Genomic DNA, 21652 nt, shown 5'->3' with positions numbered 1-21652 from the left:
TTCACATTAGACTTTCTTTACTAGTTTCTATCCCTCAGAGTGCTTTTTTTTTCTTCTTTTTTAATTCTGCCTTCTTAGATTAGAGTTTTGGTAACAGGGTAACCTCCAAATCTGAAACAGTTGGAGACCATAGTCGCAGATGAAAATCATGTCAACTGAATCGGGGCTTGAAAGTAGTTTTCTAACTCTTGCGGCTCCATCATATGGCATTCAAATACTTGATGGTTTCGAACTATACTGTACCTCTCTATAAGGAGGATCCTGTGGTCTGTCCAGCATTTCTACTCCAGATATATCATATATTCCAAGGAGACAGAGTATCTACCCTTTTGTTCCTTTAACCAGCTTTGTGACCTGGAATAAGTCGCTTAATTTCTCTGATTATCAGTTTCCCTCCAGATAGAAGGCTTTTGAGTGTGCTCAGTCGACAGGAATGTTGTGAGGAGCTGGTAGTGATCAGATACGCAGGACTTGGCTGCTGTGAAGCAGGGAACGTCGCTGGGGACCCAACCCCTAAGCACAGGGCTTGGCACTCAGGGAATATTTGTAGGATGGATAAATTGACAAAAATTTTATATAGCTATTTACTGCCTATAAGTCCAAGTTACTATAACATTTTAATTCATCCTGTATATACTCCCATACCATAATTCATCCCTAATTTTCAAACTATAACTAAGTATTGCCTTCTCTGTATGGGATCTTTCTCAGTGTACACAATTTCTACTCCCTTCCCAGTTGATAGTGCTTGTTTGTATCACTTGTGAACTAGTTTGTATTATTAGCTTTTCCTCCCACGATTTGATATAATTTTATAGTTGACACCCACATACACACACTACCTGGATTTCACTATTTCTGTTTTTACAGTACTTGTTTTATTATATATCCATCTTTCCATTCCATCATCCATTAATCCAAACTAATTTCTTGGTGATATTCTAAGTACATTTCAGACATTGGTACACTCTTTTGGGGGGCCCTCCGCAGTGAAAGTGCAGAGTCCTAATCACTGGACCTCCAGGGAATTCTCTATACTTTTATCTAAGTTCTTGAGCATGCATCTCCTTATCTAGAGTTCAGTACTTGTTTCTAGAATTTACACACAATGAAATGCAGAAATCTTAAAAGAGTACATTGTGTCTGTGTTGAGAGCACACTGTATATATTCTGTAGCTCATTTTTTTTTCACTATTCTGCCTTTCCCTGTAGATGAACCCTAATCCTTCTAATTACTACATAGTTTTCTAAATATGGATGGATCCAGTTTACTTAGCTATTGATAGACATTTAAAATTTTCATACTTTGCTGCAGTAAATATACTTGGCAGATGTATAGGATAGAGACCCAGAAGTGGAATTGTTAGGTGGTTAAAGGGTATGCACATTTTCAATTTGATTTAAAAATTTAATAAAAGCCTGAAAGTTGCCAACCAAATAGTCTTTACCAATTACCACCAGTAGTAGTCTCCCTGTACTCTCACCTACACTGAATATCATCATTCTCTTTTTAATCTTTGCTAGTTCCTTTGGGTAATATTACTAGTGAGGCTGTATATGGTCTTTCCAGCTAGCGTTTTGTTTTTAATCTTTCTGTCGCCTCTCACAGCAGCTGGGATCTTAATTCCGTGACCAGGAATTGAACCCACCCCTACCACCCACCCACATTGGCAGCATGGAGTCTTAATTAACCATTGGACCATTGGGAAAGTCCCTCCAACTACCTTTCAGACTTTCCTAGGGCATGGGTTGAAATCATCTGCCACCTTCATATCTAAATATTTGCTAAATGAATGAATGAGTGCTGCCAGAGCATTCCTCCTGTTGGGTAAGGCTGAAGAAAGGATGAATGAGACGAGCGTGTGAGAAGTTAAAGAAAGCAGAAGTTGCTCAACGTGTGTGTGTGTTAAATTAGTAAAGGAACTCTTCTTCCTGTTGTCTTCTCCTCTTCTGTGTGAGGTAGGATAGTGAGATGGTTAAGAACCCAGGCTCTGGAGGCAGGTTTTGTGGATTCATAGCTGTGCAACATTGGGCAATTTACTTAATCTTTGTGCTTCAGTTTCCTTATTTATAAAATAGAGAATAGTAGCACCTTGCTTACAGGGTTATTGAATGGATTAAATTATTAGTAGTGAATTGTATAGAATAGTGCTTGACACTCGATCTATGCTGCTGTTATGTTAATTATTATCTTCCCCTTCTGCATATGCAGTATTTGAGCATCTGTGATGAGTGTCTGGAAGGTGAGAAATGCAGACAAAGTTGGAAAGGACTCTATCTTGAAGAAGCTTACAGATTTCGCGCTTCTTTAGGGGAGTGGAAAGACATTTTGACAACCTGGATGATAGGGTGGGATTGAATGGATATAATTGGTGAGTTAAATTGTCCCCACAATCAGTGAGAAAGAATTTTGAAGGCTGACTTAAGGAATTCGGATTTTTTTTTTTTTTTTTGCTGCACTGTGTGACCTGTGGGATTTTAGTTCCCCAACCAGGGATTGAACCCAGGCCCCTCAGCAGTGAGTGTGCCAGTCCTAACTACTGGACCACCAGGGAAATCCTGGATTGATGGATTTACAACTGGATTGGATTTGCAGTTGAAGCCAACCATTTTAAAAGCAGTGTAGATTGGATGGGAGAGAGGCTGGAAGGTGTTGGTAACAAAGGATGATAAGGTCCCAAAATGAGGGGTTGCCTATATGACTAGGGGAGAAGCAATTGATTTGAGAATCATTCAGGGAATAGAATTAAGAGTGGTAATTGTTAAAGAAGTAGAGGGCAGTTCACAGAAAGTACAGACCTTGGGCAGCCTCTTCAGTATCATAGAGATGGTCTGGAAGGCAAACTCTAGAGGCAAATTAAGTTAACTACTTTATAGAATCACAGTCACTTTATAAAGGAAATGATATTTTAATAGCTAAAAGATAGGACATGATCTCAGAATAAAGCATAGTTCTCTAATACTTAACCTTTGGAAAATTCACTGCAGCCTCCTCCCCTTCTTTTTCATCTTCCCATGGACTTGTCCGTAGACCAGCATTTGGGAATAGCTTCCCAGGTGGGGCAGTGGTAAAGAAGCTGCCTGCCAATGCAGGTGACTCAGGTTCCATTTCTGAGTCAGAAAGGGCCTCTGAAGAAGGAAATGGCAACCCCCTCCAGTATTCTTGCCTGGAGAATTCCATGGACAGAAGGGAGCTAGGCGGGCTGCAGTCCATGGGATGGCAAAGAGTTGGATACGACTAGCGTGCACGCACAGAGTAGTCTAATTATATGCTTTCGCAAATAAGAAAACAGGACCAAAGTTACATAGCTTCAAGTCAATTCAGACTAGAATCCAGGTCTTGATAGGTACTCTAGTCTTTTTTCCATAGTCTGTGTCATGATCTTCTGATCTAAATTTGGTTTTCCATTTATGAGGTATTGACTGGCTTTTGGTTCCAGGGATTTATCTCAGGTGTGTTTAAGCATCTAGGTTCCACGCTAGTAGAACCCAAGATCAAACTGTGATCTAGATCATGGCTTTACATAGAAGTAACAGCCAAAAAGTCTTTAAGACTTTTCACTCTGTCCATTTATTAGACTTACTCCCAAATAGGTTGAGATTGAGTGTTCCTAGTTAGTTGACTGGTAGCTCATAAATAACAAATAGAATGTGTAAATCTATATTTCTAACTTCTTAATATGCCTGAAAAATTTTGAAATACTGTGCTAAATATGCTACTTCATACTAGAAAAGCCTAGGAAGACATAATCAGTTAAGACATTTTAAATTATTTCCCCTCGGCAGCCATCAGCAGTATGTTTTCAACTCCAGTTAAGTGAATTCAACATATTATATAAATTTGGGAGACAGTCCTTTGATCTAAATTTATAGTGAATAGGAACTTCCTGGCAATTCAGTGGTTAAGACTCCACGCTTCCTATGCAGGGGGCTTGGGTTCAATCCCTGGTAGGGGGACTAAAATCTCATATCCCTCACAGCAAAAAATACAGTATAATCAGCAGAAAGATTAATTATGGCTTGAGATTTACAGAAAGATAATATTGAAAATGGTTGGCTTGCAGATGAAACAGTTGTGCTTCTGTGTCAGAGTCTAACTTAGGTTTGTGAGAGTGTGAGAACAACCCAAGATGCTCTTTCAGGGCTGAGCACCCGAGTTACAGGCATGCTGAGGATGATGGCGAGGCTGGAGAAGAGGTGAAGCAGCCTCGAGGAGTCCTTGTGAGGACTGCTTCCCCTCGGGGCGTGCATGCTCCCGGGAAATGAGGAAAAGAGATTTGGATGTGTTTAGAAAGTAGGTAACCCACTCCCCCCACAATTTTAAAAAGAATCTTGCTTTAGATGGAAAGGGAGTGGCTTGTGAAGTCTATTACTGTATTTTTAATCTTCTCACCACAGCAGCAGTGTCTTTCTTAAGCTGTGTTTTGTGACCAGAAAAGTGGTAGGGCTTGGTCCCATTTTGTCCTTGGCTGACTAGAGCTCTCTTTCTTATTGATATGCTTGCATTAATGATACCAATGTTGGAAAAGCTCCAAAAAGACCCATCTGGATTCCTGGCCAGAGTGTTACTAGACTTTGTGTGCTGTGGGAAAGGAACTATTCCTGTACAGGGGGATTATTAAACTGGGGGGTTCTGGAATCACTTTAGGACTTGAGAATATAAGGAGAAACCTTATTAATGGAGAGTTTCAACCTTACTTTATTTTTGAAGAAATAAATTTACATGGAAGGAGGAGCTTATTGGGATGTACATAGTTTCTTAAATTGGCAAGTTTACAACCATTGTCCTCTTACTACTGGCCTAGTATTCTGTGATACCATTTAATTGTTGAAACATTTCATACTTTAAAAATTAGACCACAATTATAATGCTAGCTTTTGAGAGGAGTTAGGAAGAAACACTTGAATGTTTTTATAGCCAGTGAATAATATAATTAATATTAGGGATGATGGCACTTGAGAAAACCAGAGAATAAAGAAAGGTGTATTTGTGTGTTTCTAAATTGGAGGCTATTTTTCAACTCTGCAGTATCAAAGGTAATTCAAACTGGGTTATTATTTACATTTTTGTCTCTCAGCTATGATAATCTGTCCACTGTTGGGAATGTGTGGTCCCCCGTGCACTTAAACTACCCAGTGATCATCTCTAGATGCAGGAGATAGTCATTGTCTCCAGGAGTTGAACTTCTGGGTAACTGGTCGTACACGTTATATTGGAGTGCGAATTGGTTTGCATGTGGTTGCTTTTGGTTTCTGCAGGTTTTGTAGTGCATCCCTGAGCATGAGTGCAGAATGAAGCGACGTTTGGATGACCAGGAGTCACCGGTGTATGCGGCCCAGCAGCGTCGGATTCCTGGTAGCGCAGAGGCTTTTCCTCACCAGCACCGGGTGCTTGCCCCTGCCCCTCCCGTGTATGAAGCGGTGTCTGAGACCATGCAGTCAGCCACAGGGATTCAGTACTCTGTGACACCCAGTTATCAGGTAAGCTGGAGCCCAGCAAGGGACTAGGGTAAAGGAGGAACACTGGTAATGCATCCAGTTACAGAGCTTTTGTTAAACACTCAGGTATTAAAAATCTGTTTATGGGCTATATGGAAGGTATAAAAAATAATGTAAACAGTGTACCCTTGTGTATTTACCACACACATTTTTTTAAAAGAGTGTTGTTGTTGTAACCTTTGAAGTTCATCCTGTCTTTCCCTGGTCGCTTTTGCTACAATAAAGTTGTTTAGTTGGGGTATTTTTGAACTTGTATCTAAAGTAAAAATGTATATTTTCTAATTTGATTCATTTTTTTAAACCCATTCAGTGTGGTTCCTAAGACTTATCCATTTTCATGTATGTGACCAATTAAGTAGAATTTTCACTTGGTTATGAATTACATGAATATATTCAATTAATTTATCCATTCTTCTGTTGGTAGAGTATCAAGCTGTTTCCAGACTTTTCCTGTTAGACAGGGGCTTCAGTGAGTGTCCGCAGGTTTTCCTAGTGCAGTGGTGCTCACAGTGGCAGTCCCGGTGAGATGAGCTTGCAGACTTGGTGTACTACATATTTTATCAAGAAGGTCTTGCTGTGGAAATTTTAAAAAAAATGTGGAATTAAACAGCGTGTTTATTAGTGAAGGAGGTGGCAGCTGCTTATTTTTGCAGACCATTCTGCAGGTCTGCTTATTTAACATATGCAGAGTACATCATGAGAAACGCTGGGCTGGATAAAGCACAAGCTGAAATCAAGATTGCTGGGAGAAATATCAATAACCTCAGATATGCAGATGACACCACCCTTATGGTAGAAAGTGAAGAGGAACTAAAAAGCCTCTTGATGAAAGTGAAAGAGGAGAGTGAAAAAGTTGGCTTAAAGCTCAACATTCAGAAAACGAAGATCATGGCATCCGGTCCCATCACTTCATGGCAAATAGATGGGGAAACAGTGTCAGACTTTATTTTTCTGGGCTCCAAAATCACTGCAGATCGTGATTGGCAGCCATGAAATTAAAAGACCCTTACTGCTTGGAAGGAAAGTTATGACCAACCTAGGCAGCATATTAAAAAGCAGAGACATTACTTTGTCAACAAAGGTCCATCTAGTCAAGGCTATGGTTTTCTCAGTGGTCATGTTTGGATGTGAGAGTTGGACTATAAAGAAGGCTGAGTGCCAAAGAATTGAAGCTTTTGAACTGTGGTGTTGGAGAATACTCTTGAGAGTCCCTTGGACTGCGAGGAGATCCAACCAGTCCATTCTAAAGGAGATCCGTCCTGGTATTCATTGGAAGGACTGATATTGAAGCTGAAACTCCAGTACTTTGGCCACTTGATGCGAAGAGCTGACTCATTTGAAATAAGACCCTGATGCTGGGAAAGACTGAGGGCAGGAGGAGAAGGGGACGACAGAGGATGAGGTAGTTGGATGGCATCACCGACTTGATGGACATGGGTTTGGGTAGATTCTGGCAGTTGGTGATGGATAGGGAGGCCTGGCATGCTGCGGTTCATGGGGTCGCAAAGAGTAGGACACGACTGAGCAACTGAACTGAACTGCAGGTTTGAGGACACAGTAGGAAGTTTGAGTGTCTAGGAGAGGGTTTGCTGGGCCATAGGGTGCATACATTTTCACCTTTAGGAGGTAATGTCAAATTGTTTTTCAGAGCTGTCCCAGTTTATTTCTGTTTACTCCAGCATTGTATATTCCTGTCATTGCATATCCTGATCAACACTGATAATTCATCTCTTGTCTGTTCACTCTTTTTTGTAAAAATATAAATTTGTGTTTTGCCCTTTTTAATTATGAAAGTAAATGTCACCATTTAAAAGAAAAAGATATAATGTGACTTCTTCCTCTGAGCCCTCAGACTTAACCCCACTGGGTGCATTTCTCGGGTATTCAGAGTTTTCTCTGCATATGCAGGCATGTTTATTTACTTTTCTAATTATGTAGCTGTACTTCCCTCTTTACATAATTTAGGCCATACAGTGTATACTATTCTGTTATTTCTTTTCACTTAATACGTAGTAGACAATTTTCCACTTGAATATATGTATAGACTCAAGTAATTAAAAATATATGTATATATTTATTTACTCGTCTGCTCCAGGTCTTAGTTGCAACATGCAGGATCTTTAGCTGTGGCATGTGAACTCTTAGTCGTGGCATGTGGGATCCAGTTCTCTGACCAGAGATTGAGCTCGGGCCCCCCGCATTGGGAGCTTGGAGTCTTAGCCACTGGACCACCAGTGCACATCCCAAGTAATTTTTTAAAAAATCATTGCATATATAATATTCCATTCCAGGTCAGTCAGAACCATAACTTATGTAACTAGTCTAGAGAGGCACAGGTTGGGCTGTCAGAGGAGTTCCCTGGTAGCCTGGTGGTTAGGATTCTGGGTTTTCACTGCTGTGGCATGGGTTCAGTCCCTGGTCAAGGAACTGAGCCCCTGCAAGCCATGTGGTGCAGCCAGAAAAAATAAAGTAAAAATGAAAAAATAAAAAGGTTTGGCTGGTATGGTAATATAAATTGGTTTAATCTTCCTTGAGAGCGATTTGATAGTTTGTATCAAAGTTGTTATTTTTTTACCTAGGAATTCCATATCTAGGAATTTATTATAAGAAAACAGTCAAGGAAGAGGGAAACCTGGATGAAGTAGGAAATGGTAATTCCTTAGGTGTCACTCCTCCGCTGGAGCCCACCTTGCAGCAATATAGTGCCTTCCTATGGGGCCGGGTGGGGCAGTCAGAGGACAGCTACAGATCACATCGTTAGATTAGGACTTGTAGGAAAGAAAGGTGGTGTGTTTTCTTTCCTTGGGTGATTACTTTTGTCTGAACTAGTTCACGACTTTCTCCTACACCTGGGATAATCACATTTATTCCTATACCAGAAACTATAATGTGCTCTTATAAAACCAGCCATCACAAGTATTTGTAAATGCTAGTTAAGTCTTAGAAAAACCTGTTCAGTATATGCATGTTGTAATATTAAAAGCTCAGAAACATAAAACTCTTCTTAAAAGTATTAGAGCTTTTCGAATCATCTAAATAGTTTCTTTTTACTCCTAATTTTTATTGTTCCTGTGGATTTGTAAATAGTTGCTCTATTTCCCACCTTCTGCTCTGCCCAGGGTAATCTTTGTAAAGCTGTGGGGCCTTGGGGAAAAAAACATTCTTAAGTTGTAGTACTTAGCTTAGTTTACATTGTTTTAAAGTGTCGTGTTATTTAGTCTCCTTACCTTGGAGATGTGGCGTATCAGGTGTATTGTTCTTAGTTGTTTTCTGTAGTGATTAAAGTTCTGAAATAGGAAAATTTTTAGAGCTTTGGAAATTTTATATAACACTTCTTGCAATAGAAATAGAAGGAAAGGGGCCTGTACTTCTGTTTTAACCCTAAACTTTTAAGAGGACAAGAGAGAATAGATAAGAAATATGTTTCATGTTAGACCACGAACAGGTTGGAAAATTTAAAAATTTTTTATTTTAAAAGTCATAAATAAGGGGGAATTCCCTGAGTCCTAGTCCAGTGGCTAAAGACTTGGAGCTTTCACTCCAGGAACAAATGAGAATATACAGAATAAACAAAATAAAAATATTCTCTAACCTTACAGTCACAAAATAAAATGTTCACATTTTACTATATATTTGTTGTCTAGGATTTAAAATTTTATTGTGTTTTTTTTCTGAATGTTAATTTTTTTATTCTAGTATAGTTGATCTGCAGTGTTATGTTAGTTTCAGATGTATAGCACAGTGCATGTGTGTGTGTATAGGATTCTTTTCCATTAGAGTTTATTACCAGATCCTGAGTATAGTTCCTTGTGCTATACAGTAGGTCTTTATTGGTTATCTGATTTATATATAGTATGTGTATATGTTAATTCTAAACTCCTAATTTATCCTTAGTATATTATATATACTGCTTTGTGTAATGTGCTTTAAAAAATTATTTAAAAGTTTAAATCCATATGCAACACATGAATACATTCAGTTTATGGATTGTGAACATTTTTAAGTGTTAAAATATTTGCCTCTCTATCAGTGCTATTCAAACTGTAGTCCACAGATGGTTGATGTGAATACTTTCATACTAGTCTGTAATGAGATAAGTACAGAAATGGAGTGTTTAGAAACTTCTTTAGCAATTGGACATTGTAATTTTATGTCTGTAGAACCTTGTAATAAAAAATAGGGGCTTATGTATTTTTGTCTCATATATAGTAATTCATTTTTATTGTATTTCATAAAAGTAGTAGTCCATGAAGGATCAGAACTTAAGAAACAAGAAAAACTGGTCCTTCGCCACAGATAGTTTGAGATATACCAAGCTATATAATTTTTAATAGCTATAGAATTCTGCTCTAAGATGGGTGGGCTATAATTTATTTCACCAATTCCCTTTTGTGGGAAATTTGGGTTTCTGGTAATCTTTTCTGTGTGTGTGTTCTTTAGAGGCGTTTGGGGAAGAATGCACAAGCCTTGAAGCTTCTCATCAGTGTTTTGTCCGTTGTAGGTTTCAGCAGTGCCGCAGAGCTCCAGCAGTCATGGGCCCACCATCGCAGCGGTGCATAGCAGCCATCATCACCCCACAGCTGTGCAGCCCCATGGGGGCCAGGTGGTCCAGAGTCACGCTCATCCAGCTCCACCAGTTGCACCAGTGCAGGGACAGCAGCAGTTTCAGAGACTCAAGGTGGTGTTCCGCCCCTTCCATTTCTCTCTCAGCAGGCAACATTGGCTTCCGCTTGTTACTAGTGGTGTTACAGCTGTTTACAGTAGGCTGGGGGGTGAAGACAAGAAGTCTTCTTTTGATTTCCTGTCTTAGCACCTTGTGCCTGATCCAGAGAATACATTCAAGAGATGTTTTTGGGATGAATGTGTGGTGTTCAAACATTCCAGGATTGAGGAGCTATTTGAAATAAAGTCCATTTTTTGGATGCCTGCTTTTGAACTCTTTAGTTCTTAGCATGGAATAAGGTTTTATTAACATACACATGGTTGACTACAGTCCTATATGGTAAATGGACCCAAGTATTATGGTTTAATCTTCTTATTCTTTATGACCAGCTGAATTGGCTAGCATCGTCAAGTTCATCCTTAGTAAATCACATGCTCCTTTAGGGAAACCTTTATGAAGTTTGGGAAAGGCTATCGTGAATAAAAAGTCAGTGTTTTCATCTGATCTACTGGGTGTATGCTGTAGGTTTTCAACACTTTGAAATTCATGAGGCATCCATGGAGAAATGAAACTTTCATTTCCAGCTAACCTTCTCTCTCTGTTTAGTTGAGTGTTACTTTTCCAAATGTGTGATTATGGTACTAAGTTTTCCAGATTTCTTTTTTTTCCCCCAGTTTTTATATAAAATTTGAAATCAAGTGCAAGAAGTATAAAACTGAAGACCTATAAAGAGATAAGATGTTGGATCTTTATTTGGTCATACAATTGTAATTATATCAAGTAGCTTGCAAGTAGGAATGAACAATGTATCCTTAAAAGATACATCTATGTGTAGGAGATATTTCATCTCTCTCATTTTTTGGTACTTAATCTAGTTCTCCCTGACTCCTGCCCTCATTGTTTGGGTTCTCAATAACTTTAACATTGGCCTAAAGAAATTAAATGTTACATAAATAAAAGCACACCAAAGCTAAGCTATATAGAGGGATTTTGTGAAATTTACCCTGTATATTAGCTTAAGTCATTAGGAGTTGACTATGCATAAACATAGTCCTAAAGAGAGTAATTATTTGGGCCTGAAACTTTACTCTGGGCTCTGTCCTTAGGAAAATATTTATAAGCTATATCAGTTTTCCTTAAAACATTTTTACTCTCTGTAGAGTGGTGGCTGTATACCAAAATGTATTATTGTTACAGACTTAGCACTTCACCGAGTCCTGAAAAAAATTTTTAAGTTGGTTTGGTGTGACTGAATTCCATATTAATACTGTATTCAGCAATACCTTAATGTTGCAAAAGCACTTATAACTTACTTATTAAACTAACAAAAAATATATATTTATTTCTATACCCTTTTTCCAGTCAACCCTGTCAAAGCATAGCACCTATTTTATTCTCCTTCCTCACTTGGCTATAAGTGTATAGAGTGTGCTTTGTATGTTTTATAGGTGCTGTCAAGGAAGCAAGAAAGGGCTTTAGAGTTGGGGTTATAGAGTGAGTCACAGGTCGAGTTAGGTTTGTTCTCTTAGTTACAAGCTCTTGAATGTGATTCTTGGACATAATAACTTGTTGAATGTCCTTTCTAACAAGGAGAGGTAAAATGGTTTCTTGCGCCGCCATGTAATTTCATTTAACATTCTCACATCGCTTGCCATTTTTGGATCAGTCCTAAAATGTTTTACAAGCATTTGAACCAGCTTCAATAAACCATTTATATTCTATAATACTTTCTTCTTTGTCTTTGGCAGATTGATGACAAGGAAGATTTGAATAATTTGAGACACGTTTGGTGTGATTTAGTTGTTTGTTGAATGCCAGCAGCGTACATATTTGGCACATATTTAGCAAGTTCTCTTTACAGTTGTTTGCTCGTCTCCCCAACAAGACTGTGAACTTCAGGAGGTTGGGGACTTTATATATGCCTGTTGAAGTGAGCCAGGAAGATGCATCAGCAGAATCTAAGACCCTCCCCACATGCCTCCTTTAACCTGTAGCTTTCAAATGATTTGTTCCAAGTTGTGTTCTTCTAAGTAATGATTTCTAGAACTGTATACATGCTTTTATAAAAGAGTTGTACTATACTAATTTTTAAACAGTGGTTCATTATGACCTGTACCTTTTTCTTCCAGACACACATACATCACATGTACTTTCCTTCTTCAGGTTTCAGCATTTTTTTCTCTCTGTGTATTTATTATATTATACCATAGAGTGCTTGTTTTTGTTTCTAATTTTTTGTATGTTTATTTTTGATAACTCTTCTTTTGTGACTGTAAGTACTATTCTTAAATATCTTCCAAAGTCTTTCTCTTCTGCAAACTTACTGAATTTTAGGTTCCATCAATTTGGTCACTAATGAAACATTTCAATATGGAAAATTCTGAGTATTGAATTTCAACAAAAATTGTCATGTTATTTATAAAGTACCAAAAGACCAACCTCCAATGAGTTGGTATTGACCAGGTATACACACTGTGCTCTGGCAGCATAAATGCTCTCATTAACCATGGCTATAGTGGAAGTTGGGGCAACTCCTGAGCTACTGCTCTTTAATGGCTTATTTGATCATAAAGATTCTGTTTCACAATATGTCACCGAAGTAGTGCTTGTCAAATCAGATGTTTACTTGTGAAACTTTCCTAAACTTGATGTTATACAGAATTAAAAATAATCCCAGAGTATGTAGGATACACCTAGTGGGCAGTTCCCTTAGATATCCCCGGAGTAACTAAAACTCAAGTTGTCCTAGATCACACTTGTAACTTTGTAGCCCTTCAGACTTGTCCCTCTTTGTGAATGCCCACATGGTGTATAATTTAGTGAAAGCCCTCTTTGCCTTATCTTCCATGTACAGTCAGCCCCCAAGCCCTGTCACTTGTCTCCTAAAAAGCTTTTGAATCTGCCCAGTTCTCTCTGTTTGGTCAGTACTATAATTTATGCCGCTCCTGTTCACACGTGAGTCAACCTTATAGCATGACTGGTTTTCCTGCCTCCTCTTCATCATCTGTTTTTTCCTGCACCAACTTGTTCTCAACACTATAGCCAAATTGATATACTAACGTGCAGATGATAAAAGTCTGAATTGCTTTCTAACAAGATCCTTTCAGGATCTAGATCTTGCATTGTCTCCTGTATTATCTCTTATCACTATTCCTACCACCATTTCTTCTTTTCACCACAGATCCTCTGGCCAAACTAAACTGTTTTCACATTTCCACATATACCAGATGGTGTCCCGTCTGCAGTTTTGCCCATGCTGCTTCCTCTGACTTCTTCATGGGTCTTCATTTTTGCTAACTTGTACTCATCCACAAGACTCAGTTTAGACACCATTTCTTAAGGAAGCCCTCCGGTGTGTCCCCATAGGTTGGTTGGTTGGTTGATTTTCTTGTATGTGGAGGGGTGCCCTTCCCATGTGCTCTCTGGGCATTTGGTGATTGCCCACTTTCCCACTGTGTTATGACTCCCAGCTGGATGTGGAATGAACTTTTGTACAGCAGGGCATACCGTGGCTTATTTGACATTAATTCCTTGGGACCTCACGTTGGGCCTGGCCTAGCATGTTGTTGCTTCTTAGTAAATATTTGTGAAATGAATAGATGAATGAATAAGTGAATGACATATGGATGTGATTATCCTTCACTAATAATTCTACGCAAAACTATTCAAAGCAGGGTTACAGATTTTATGAGTTAATTTTTATTTTAAGCTTGAGTTATATTACTGGTACCCATATTAATTTTTAGTGTTTTTAATGTATGTTTACTATATGTTTCTATTTCATTTAATATCCTGATTTTATTTAGGTATAAATCAGTCTTTTAGAAGTAATTCTTGGCTGACTTTTCTCAATAACCTTGAGATTTGTCCCTGCCTCAGGTGGAGGATGCACTATCCTACCTTGACCAAGTGAAGCTGCAGTTTGGTAGTCAGCCTCAGGTCTACAATGATTTCCTTGACATCATGAAGGAGTTTAAATCTCAGAGGTAAAAGATACATGTGGTTGTACTCGAGAATTTTGCTTGTTTTGTTGGTTCTGGAAGGAGGATATAGCTTATTCTCATCTGCTGAACGATAAAGGGCTCTTTGGAGGGAGCTGTGCTTTTATTTCCATGGGTCATGTTTTTGTTTTATATATTGTATAAAAATTGAAGGCCAAACACCCTTATTTTTTGCATATTGATAAATTTTTCTTAGTACTTAATCTCAGTCAGGGAAGTAAACTGGTAATGATTAAGCTACTTGCTATTTGGATTAGCTTAAGATACCCTAATATTCTGGCATGGTTCACTATTATAAAAGAGTAACTCATCTGAACAATGTATATAGATACATGATGATTTATACTGGTGTATCAGGGGTTGGATCTTGCATGGCATTAGAGTTGAAGACTTAACTGCCTGAGTATCTGCTTGATGGGACTGTTAGCATGCTTGAATGTCTGTTCTGTTTAAAATTGTGACCAAGCCTCTTTGGTTATGAGTATAAATGGCTTTGAATTTCAGGGGTCTTTGGGTGTGGTTAATTTTGTAATATTCAGGTTGATTTTTATTTTCCTGTGTAGAGAACCCAGTGGAATGTGAATTTTGTCTTGCCAGGGTGCTTTGTCAGGCTTGCCACTTTAATATTTGTGTTTCTTTTTTTTTTTTTTTTAATCAGCATCGACACTCCAGGAGTGATTAGTCGTGTGTCCCAGCTGTTCAAAGGCCACCCTGACCTGATCATGGGCTTCAATACCTTCTTGCCCCCTGGCTACAAGATTGAGGTGCAAACCAATGACATGGTGAATGTGACAACTCCTGGCCAGGTTCATCAGATCCCAACCCATGGCATCCAGCCCCAGCCTCAGCCACCACCCCAGCATCCTTCCCAGCCTTCAGCCCAGTCAGCCCCAGCACCTGCCCAGCCAGCTCCTCAGCCCCCACCTGCCAAAGTCAGCAAGGTGAGCACTTGGAACACTCTGCACCATGTGAAATGCATCCCTAGAAAGCACCCTTCTTTGACATTTTCCCTTCGTATATAAAGCTTAGATAGATGACACAAGTTAAAATTCATCAGAGAAGATGCGAGTCCCATTCCTATAAAGTGGCTCACATTTACACACCACATAGTTATATATCTATTTAAGTCTACATATCAGCAACCTACATGGACTCTCTTGCCCCCAACTTCTGCTGTTTGAACCCGTGAGCATCCCAAGAAATGACAGCTTTGTGTAATAGTACTTTGATAACACAGGCAGAAATGGTCAGCTTATGATCAGATTACACTGTTTTCTGCATGGTCATCATTTTACAAAAGTTATTCTGTTCACCAGATTAGACCATATCAAGTTAAGCAGAAGATCTTGATGATGATGATGAGGTGTTCTTAGTATAGAACTCTACTGATACAGTAGCCATTAGTCACATATGGCTATATTTAAATTTAAATTAATTAAAATAAATTTAGTTTTTCAGTTTCACCAGCTACATTTCAAGTGCTCACTGGTTTCATGTGGCTAGTGGCTGTTTTGCAGAATAATGCAAATAAAGAACATTTCCATCACCTCAGAGAGTCTGTTGGGCAGAGTTGGTTTAGAAGACTTTTTTTATGTGGCGTTAACTGCAGCAATTGAATTGTCTTTTTTGACATTAAAGATCTATGTAGAATAAGGTTTTTTCCTATTCTGTTCACACCTATTGAGCAAGTAAGCTTAAAAGTTGCATATGAAAATTCTTCCCTGTAATTGGAGACGTCGCCCACTTTTAAGATTGTGTTTAGAAAATTTAAGACTGGAATTTTTGTATTAGAATGTGTGAACCCTCTGCTCTTGCCACCCCTGCTCAGTGTGATCTGAGCTGGGCTAAGATGGCCTAGCCAGAGTGAATAAAGTATATATGTTAATCAGACACCTTGTTTCTCTTTACTTTGAACTTTCTTTCCTGTGTTAAACCATCTGTATTCCTGAGGAGAATAAAGACTTTTTTCTTTTTAGCCTTCCCAACTACAAGCACATACTCCAGCCAGTCAGCAGACTCCCCCACTCCCACCATACGCGTCCCCACGTTCTCCACCTGTCCAGCCTCATACACCAGTGACAATCTCGTTGGGAACAGCCCCGCCCTTGCAGAACAATCAGCCTGTGGAGTTTAACCATGCCATCAACTATGTTAATAAGATCAAGAACAGGTTCCAGGGCCAACCAGACATCTACAAAGCGTTCCTGGAGATTTTGCACACATACCAGGTAAGACAGTTGCCCTTTCAGCCTGTCTTAACCAGGTTGCCTTCTGGGAACAACTAGTCTGAGAAGAACTGGTTATTGTGGACACAGTTGTGTCCACTAATTCTTACTGGTAGTTAACCAGTTAGACATTGTGATGTGTGTTTGTAAAGCCAGTTTGATTTACTTGACTTTAATTCCCTTGTAGCAGCCAGTTAGGATTTTTAAAGTCACTCCTCTGTGAAGCAGTGCTATTTATCTGAAAGTTGAAAGAATGATTTGTGTAATATAGTTAAAGTACAATAGAAGGAGAAATTTCTCTAATATTTTGTGTTTTATCAGTTGGTAGTGGTCCCCTGAGCATTGACATATACTGCCCTGGTTTTCAAAAGGAATTGTCAGCGACCATCTTCCACTCCTTTCTCAACTTCAAAGCTTGAAGCCAAAAACAGGTGCTAAGAACATAGACTTTCCTCCTGACTGCTACAAAGCCAGACATCTCAGAAAGTGCAAAAGCAAGTCATTCAAAACAGTGCCCCTTTAATAAGATCTCTTCCTATTTGCAATTTCCTATCAGAAAGAGCAGCGAAATGCCAAGGAAGCTGGAGGAAACTACACTCCAGCGTTGACTGAGCAGGAGGTGTATGCCCAGGTGGCTCGTCTTTTTAAAAATCAGGAAGATCTGTTGTCAGAATTTGGACAGTTCCTACCAGATGCCAACAGCTCTGTGGTAAGTTATTTAGAAGAACTACACAATTGAGAATGGTTGTGATAAGTTAGGAAGCTGGAATCAGAAGGAGACTTTTTTGAAATGATAACTTGCTTTTATAAGAGCACTCATCTCTTTCATGTGTTCTTAATTAGCTTTTAAGCAAAACAACTGCTGAGAAGGTTGATTCCGTGAGAAATGACCACGGAGGCACGGTGAAGAAACCTCAGCTGAACAACAAGCCGCAGAGGCCCAGCCAGAATGGCTGCCAGATTCGCAGGCACTCTGGAACAGGGGCCACCCCTCCAGTGAAGGTGAGGAGGGTGAAACTGCTCGTTGTGACTTTTAGGAACGGTAGTAGCAGACAGTGCACAAGGCTGACACTTGGATCCTGGATATTTGAAGTTAGTTGGTGTATGTCACATAAACTCAGTGCAAAGCTTTTTATCTGGCTTTGTGAAGGAATGTTAGAATACAAATTGCTCCAATTATTTTTGAGTTCTTACAGGTTTTCTTTATAATTTCTCCCTTCTTTGCTATTTACTCTCATCTATTTCTTTGTTTCCTGCCAAGGGTTTCTGAGACTTAATTTTTCCTGCCTTGTACTAAGAAAGAAGCTGATTAAATTAATAATTATTTCCGAAATAAGTCAGTGGTCTCTGAGGTCCTCTTGTGAGTAAAGTGCAAATGCTTTGTGGGATCTCCTTGGTCTAGAGGCCTGTCCTGCCCAAGGTTCTTTGTTGGGTTGCCAGATCTTATCTGCCTCATCTTAATCTCCAAGGAAGGACCTTGGGGGTGCAGCAGAGGGCGGTCTTAAACTCCTGTTAGTGACTTATCATGGTGCTCCTTGTTGGGTAAACCCTGCTGGTCTGCCTGCAGAAAGCTGAGCCCACTCTCTCCCTGTTGATGTGGGCAGCAGTGCTAGGGAGTGGGCTCTGTGTATGTACCGAGTGTTGCTTCAGTGAATTCTGAAGCTGTATATGATGTTGAAGAGGTAGAGAGGTCTTTAGAATTTAAAGAATAACAAAAGCTAGTGGAATATCTTACGGTAAGAAGTGACTGGTAAATAAGCAAATAACCACTAAGAGTGACCTGTAAGGTGTTGACACTTTTGAAGGACTGTTGAACTATTTTTCAATGTTTGTAATGGTTTCTCCCTTTGAAACCAGCTGAACATAGTAATCGTGTATGTTTCTTCCCTTTAGTAAGGAGTTTTAGTAATACGAGTAGCAAGAATCAGGTCAGCAGATAGGCACCAATCTTGGTCTTCTCCCACACTTGATTACCCGCAGGTGGAAATCCTGTATTGGGAGGTTAGGATTCCCTGTCTGCCTTTTCCTGAGGCAGTATAAGTCAGAGGCTGTGGCTCCTAAGAACGCAGTCCAATGGCAAAGGTAAATGTGCTGCTTCTCCTGGACTGTTCGTTTCTTCACAGGAAGCTGAGAAGTGATTTCTTTACAGTAAATTTTCTGCCTGGAGTTATGTATGACCCATTCATCTGCTTTAAAAGAGCAATCTTAAATTGGCCTGAGTGGATATTACTGACAAGGTAGTTATTCCTTCTGTTAGGAAAATAAACTTTTTTTTCCCATGACTTTTTTCAGTTGAACTATTTAAAGGTAAAGGTTAAAGATTGATTACTGTGTAGTCCAGATATTTTATAGCCTCTTCTGCCTCCACAGCTAAAGCAATAGCTTTTGGAAGATAAAGCAATAGTGTTTGGTTCCTAATAAAGTTACTTTTAGCCCATGGAAAAAAGTAAGGATATTCATTCTAACATCACAGTAATGCTGTGACCATTTATGGAAAGAGTCATTGGCAAGTAGAATGACCTGTGAACCTCTGGGGGGAAATGACAGGCAATCTGAAAAAGAGGGAAGATAAGTGGAAATCTTTTAAGATGTAAAGCAGGTTAGTGACTTGAATTCTCTCATTTGTTGCAAATTATTAATCAGTGGTGGTCAGTGATGGAACCTTAGAATAGATATGATAATAAAGCCCAGGGGATTTCCTGGCAGTTTAGTGGCAAGGATCTGGCCCTCTGGCTGCCGGAAGCCCAGGTTCAGTCTCTGGTCGGGGAACAAATATCCCACTACGGGGCACAGCCAAGAAAGCAAAAACAGAAAAGAACATAAAGCCCAGAGAAACCCTCTCTTTGAATCTTACATGTTTATATTTTTCCTTTTTTACAGAAGAAACCCAAACTGCTCAGCCTCAAAGATTCTTCTATGGCAGATGCCAGCAAGCATGGTGTAGGAACGGAATCATTATTTTTTGATAAGGTGAGTAATAAATGAATTGGATTTGATTGAACCCGGGTCTCATGTTTCCTACATCGGCAGGCAGGTTGTTCACCACTAGCACCGCCTGGGAAGCCCTGCCTCACTTTGAAAAACAATGTGTCCAGTTGGAAGACCCCTAATATTAGCTACTAATGCCCAAAGAAAATCGCTTTGTCCCCAAGAAGATTTTGTTTTAGAGGCATCAAGCTGGTTAGGACTTTGTACTTTCTAACACAGATTTCAAATTGTAGGTCCTTGCCATCTTTGAGAACTGTTAGCACAACTAGAGAAATGGTAACACTGTTTGCTTTAATTTTGTGAAATAGCTTGCAGCAAAATATAGCATTTGCCTTGTGGAAAAAAGCTATAAAAGAAGTGCATGATATTACTCTCTCAAACTATTGCACTTCTATTGTAGATACCCAGGTGTATATAGTGAAGCATGTCAGTGCACCAATTGTTGAGGACTTAAAATGACTTGTAACCTTCTGATTGCTTGTGAAACTTATTTGTGGTATTGAATATTGGGTCATGGGAATTCTGATTTAACTGTATGTTGTCAGAGCTCCGCAGGTGATTTTTTTTTTTTTTTAAGTTTTGGTTGTGCTGGGTCTTTGATGTCATGAGGGCTTTTCTTTAATTATGAGCAGGGGCTACTCTCTAGTTGCGATGCACGGGCTTCTCATTGCCGTGGCTTCTCTTGTTTTGGAGCACTAGCCCCCGAGTGCATGGACTCAGTAGTTGTGGCCCACAGGCTTAGTTCCTCGGAGGCGTGTGGGATCTTCCCAGACTATGCATCGAACCATATTTCCTGCACTGGCAGGCGGATTCTTTACACTGAGCCACCAGGAAAGTCCTGCACCTCTGGGTTTTTGCAAAAGGGCAGATCATTTAGTATCTCCATGATTGGTGCCTCCTGAGTCCATGGCTCTGATCTGAACCATTTCTGAGGGCTGCCTGGGCACTTGGTGCTTTTGAGGCAAATGTAAAAGTCCAGGTCACAGCCAACAGATGGCAAGGAAAGGGTGAGGGAAGGGGACTGAACAAGTTAATTTTAAAAATAGTGATGGTGTTTGTTGTTGTTTTCGAGGTACTTATTTCTTAGATATACTAAAAAAAAGTCTGGAGTTTGCTTGATAATTCAGGGAAATGATTAGTGTTTTGGGTTATTAAAATTCTCAGCACTGTGAAGAAAGGAGAAATGGAGAAAGGAAACAGATCAAGTCAGAGGACAAAAGTAGCTTATTTTAAAAGGTTATTAGTCAGGATTACCAGAGTTTGAAAAGAGTGTTGAAAAGATTCTGTAAACATCCGTTAGGCGAAGCAACAAAAGCTTGGGCAACACTCTTATGGTTCAGAGAGTCAGGCTTGTGAGAAGTAAACGTCTTATTTACTCCAGGACCTCTTTTTTCAGAATTTTTGTTACAGGCATTTTTAAGCATGTGAAATTAGAGAGAGTGGTAAGATGACAGCACACGCACCCATCACCAGCCTCGGCAGGCCTCAGCTCCAGCTGCTGCGCCTGTTCCATGTGTACTCTCACCTACCCCAGGTTATTTGGAGACAAGTCTCGTATAATATATTATTTCACCCATAAGTACTAAGTTTTCTTTCTTTTTTTAATATTTGTTTATTTGGCTGTGTCTGGTCTTAGTTGTGGCACTTGGGATCTAGTTCCCTGATCAGGAATCGAACCTGCTCTTTCTTCATAGGGAGCACAGAGTCTTAGCCACTGGACCACCAAGGAAGTCCCTAAGTTTCCTTTTTAAATGACTCCTTTTTTCAAACATAAGCATTAACACATCTAAAAAAAAACAAAATTGATTCTTAATATCATCAAATAACAGTTCAAGTTCCCCAGTCTTTTGAAAGCGATCCAGGATCTCTTGATTTCTCACTGAATTATTTTTCTTTCGGTTGTCTCCATAAGGTCCGAAAGGCTCTTCGGAGTGCCGAGGCCTATGAAAATTTCCTGCGCTGTCTTGTTATCTTTAACCAGGAGGTGATCTCTCGGGCGGAGCTTGTGCAGTTAGTCTCTCCATTCCTAGGGTAAGTGGAGTCAGGAGCTTGGCCCTGGTGCGTGATAAGGAAGTGAAAGAAAACTTAGTTCGTGGGAGTATATGATAGACAAAATTAATTTGATTTTGGTGGGTCAGTTGACTCATAAAATGTTAGTGCTAAGAGAGTCCTCTGCGAAGTCTCCTAGTTCAACTTTGGAGATTAAAAGATTGGCAGAGGGCACATTGGCCAGGACTAGTGGTCTCCTGATCCCCTGACCAATGTTGGATGTTTTA

The 21652-nt window shown here is 39.5% G+C and overlaps 1 protein-coding gene across 2 annotated transcripts in view; it reads left to right on the top strand.

The window, feature by feature from the left end:
* The window catches only part of SIN3A (SIN3 transcription regulator family member A), a 66777-nt gene that overhangs the window by 16152 nt on the left and 28973 nt on the right, over positions 1–21652 (top strand). For both annotated transcript variants that reach the window (XM_040257266.1, XM_040257265.1), the window contains exons 2-10: positions 5260–5481; positions 10001–10177; positions 14042–14148; positions 14822–15104; positions 16140–16391; positions 16945–17097; positions 17232–17390; positions 19269–19358; positions 21289–21407. In XM_040257266.1, coding sequence (XP_040113200.1) covers positions 5293–5481; positions 10001–10177; positions 14042–14148; positions 14822–15104; positions 16140–16391; positions 16945–17097; positions 17232–17390; positions 19269–19358; positions 21289–21407 — 1529 coding nt within the window. In that variant the 5' untranslated portion in view covers positions 5260–5292. The remainder of the gene's footprint in view (positions 1–5259; positions 5482–10000; positions 10178–14041; positions 14149–14821; positions 15105–16139; positions 16392–16944; positions 17098–17231; positions 17391–19268; positions 19359–21288; positions 21408–21652) is intronic.

The sequence above is a fragment of the Oryx dammah genome, unplaced genomic scaffold, assembly GCF_014754425.2.
Source record: "Oryx dammah isolate SB20612 unplaced genomic scaffold, SCBI_Odam_1.1 HiC_scaffold_16, whole genome shotgun sequence".
NCBI classification, from domain to species: domain Eukaryota; kingdom Metazoa; phylum Chordata; class Mammalia; order Artiodactyla; family Bovidae; genus Oryx; species Oryx dammah.
Note: the sequence above shows the minus strand (reverse complement) of the source record. Positions and strands in the feature narration are given on the sequence as shown.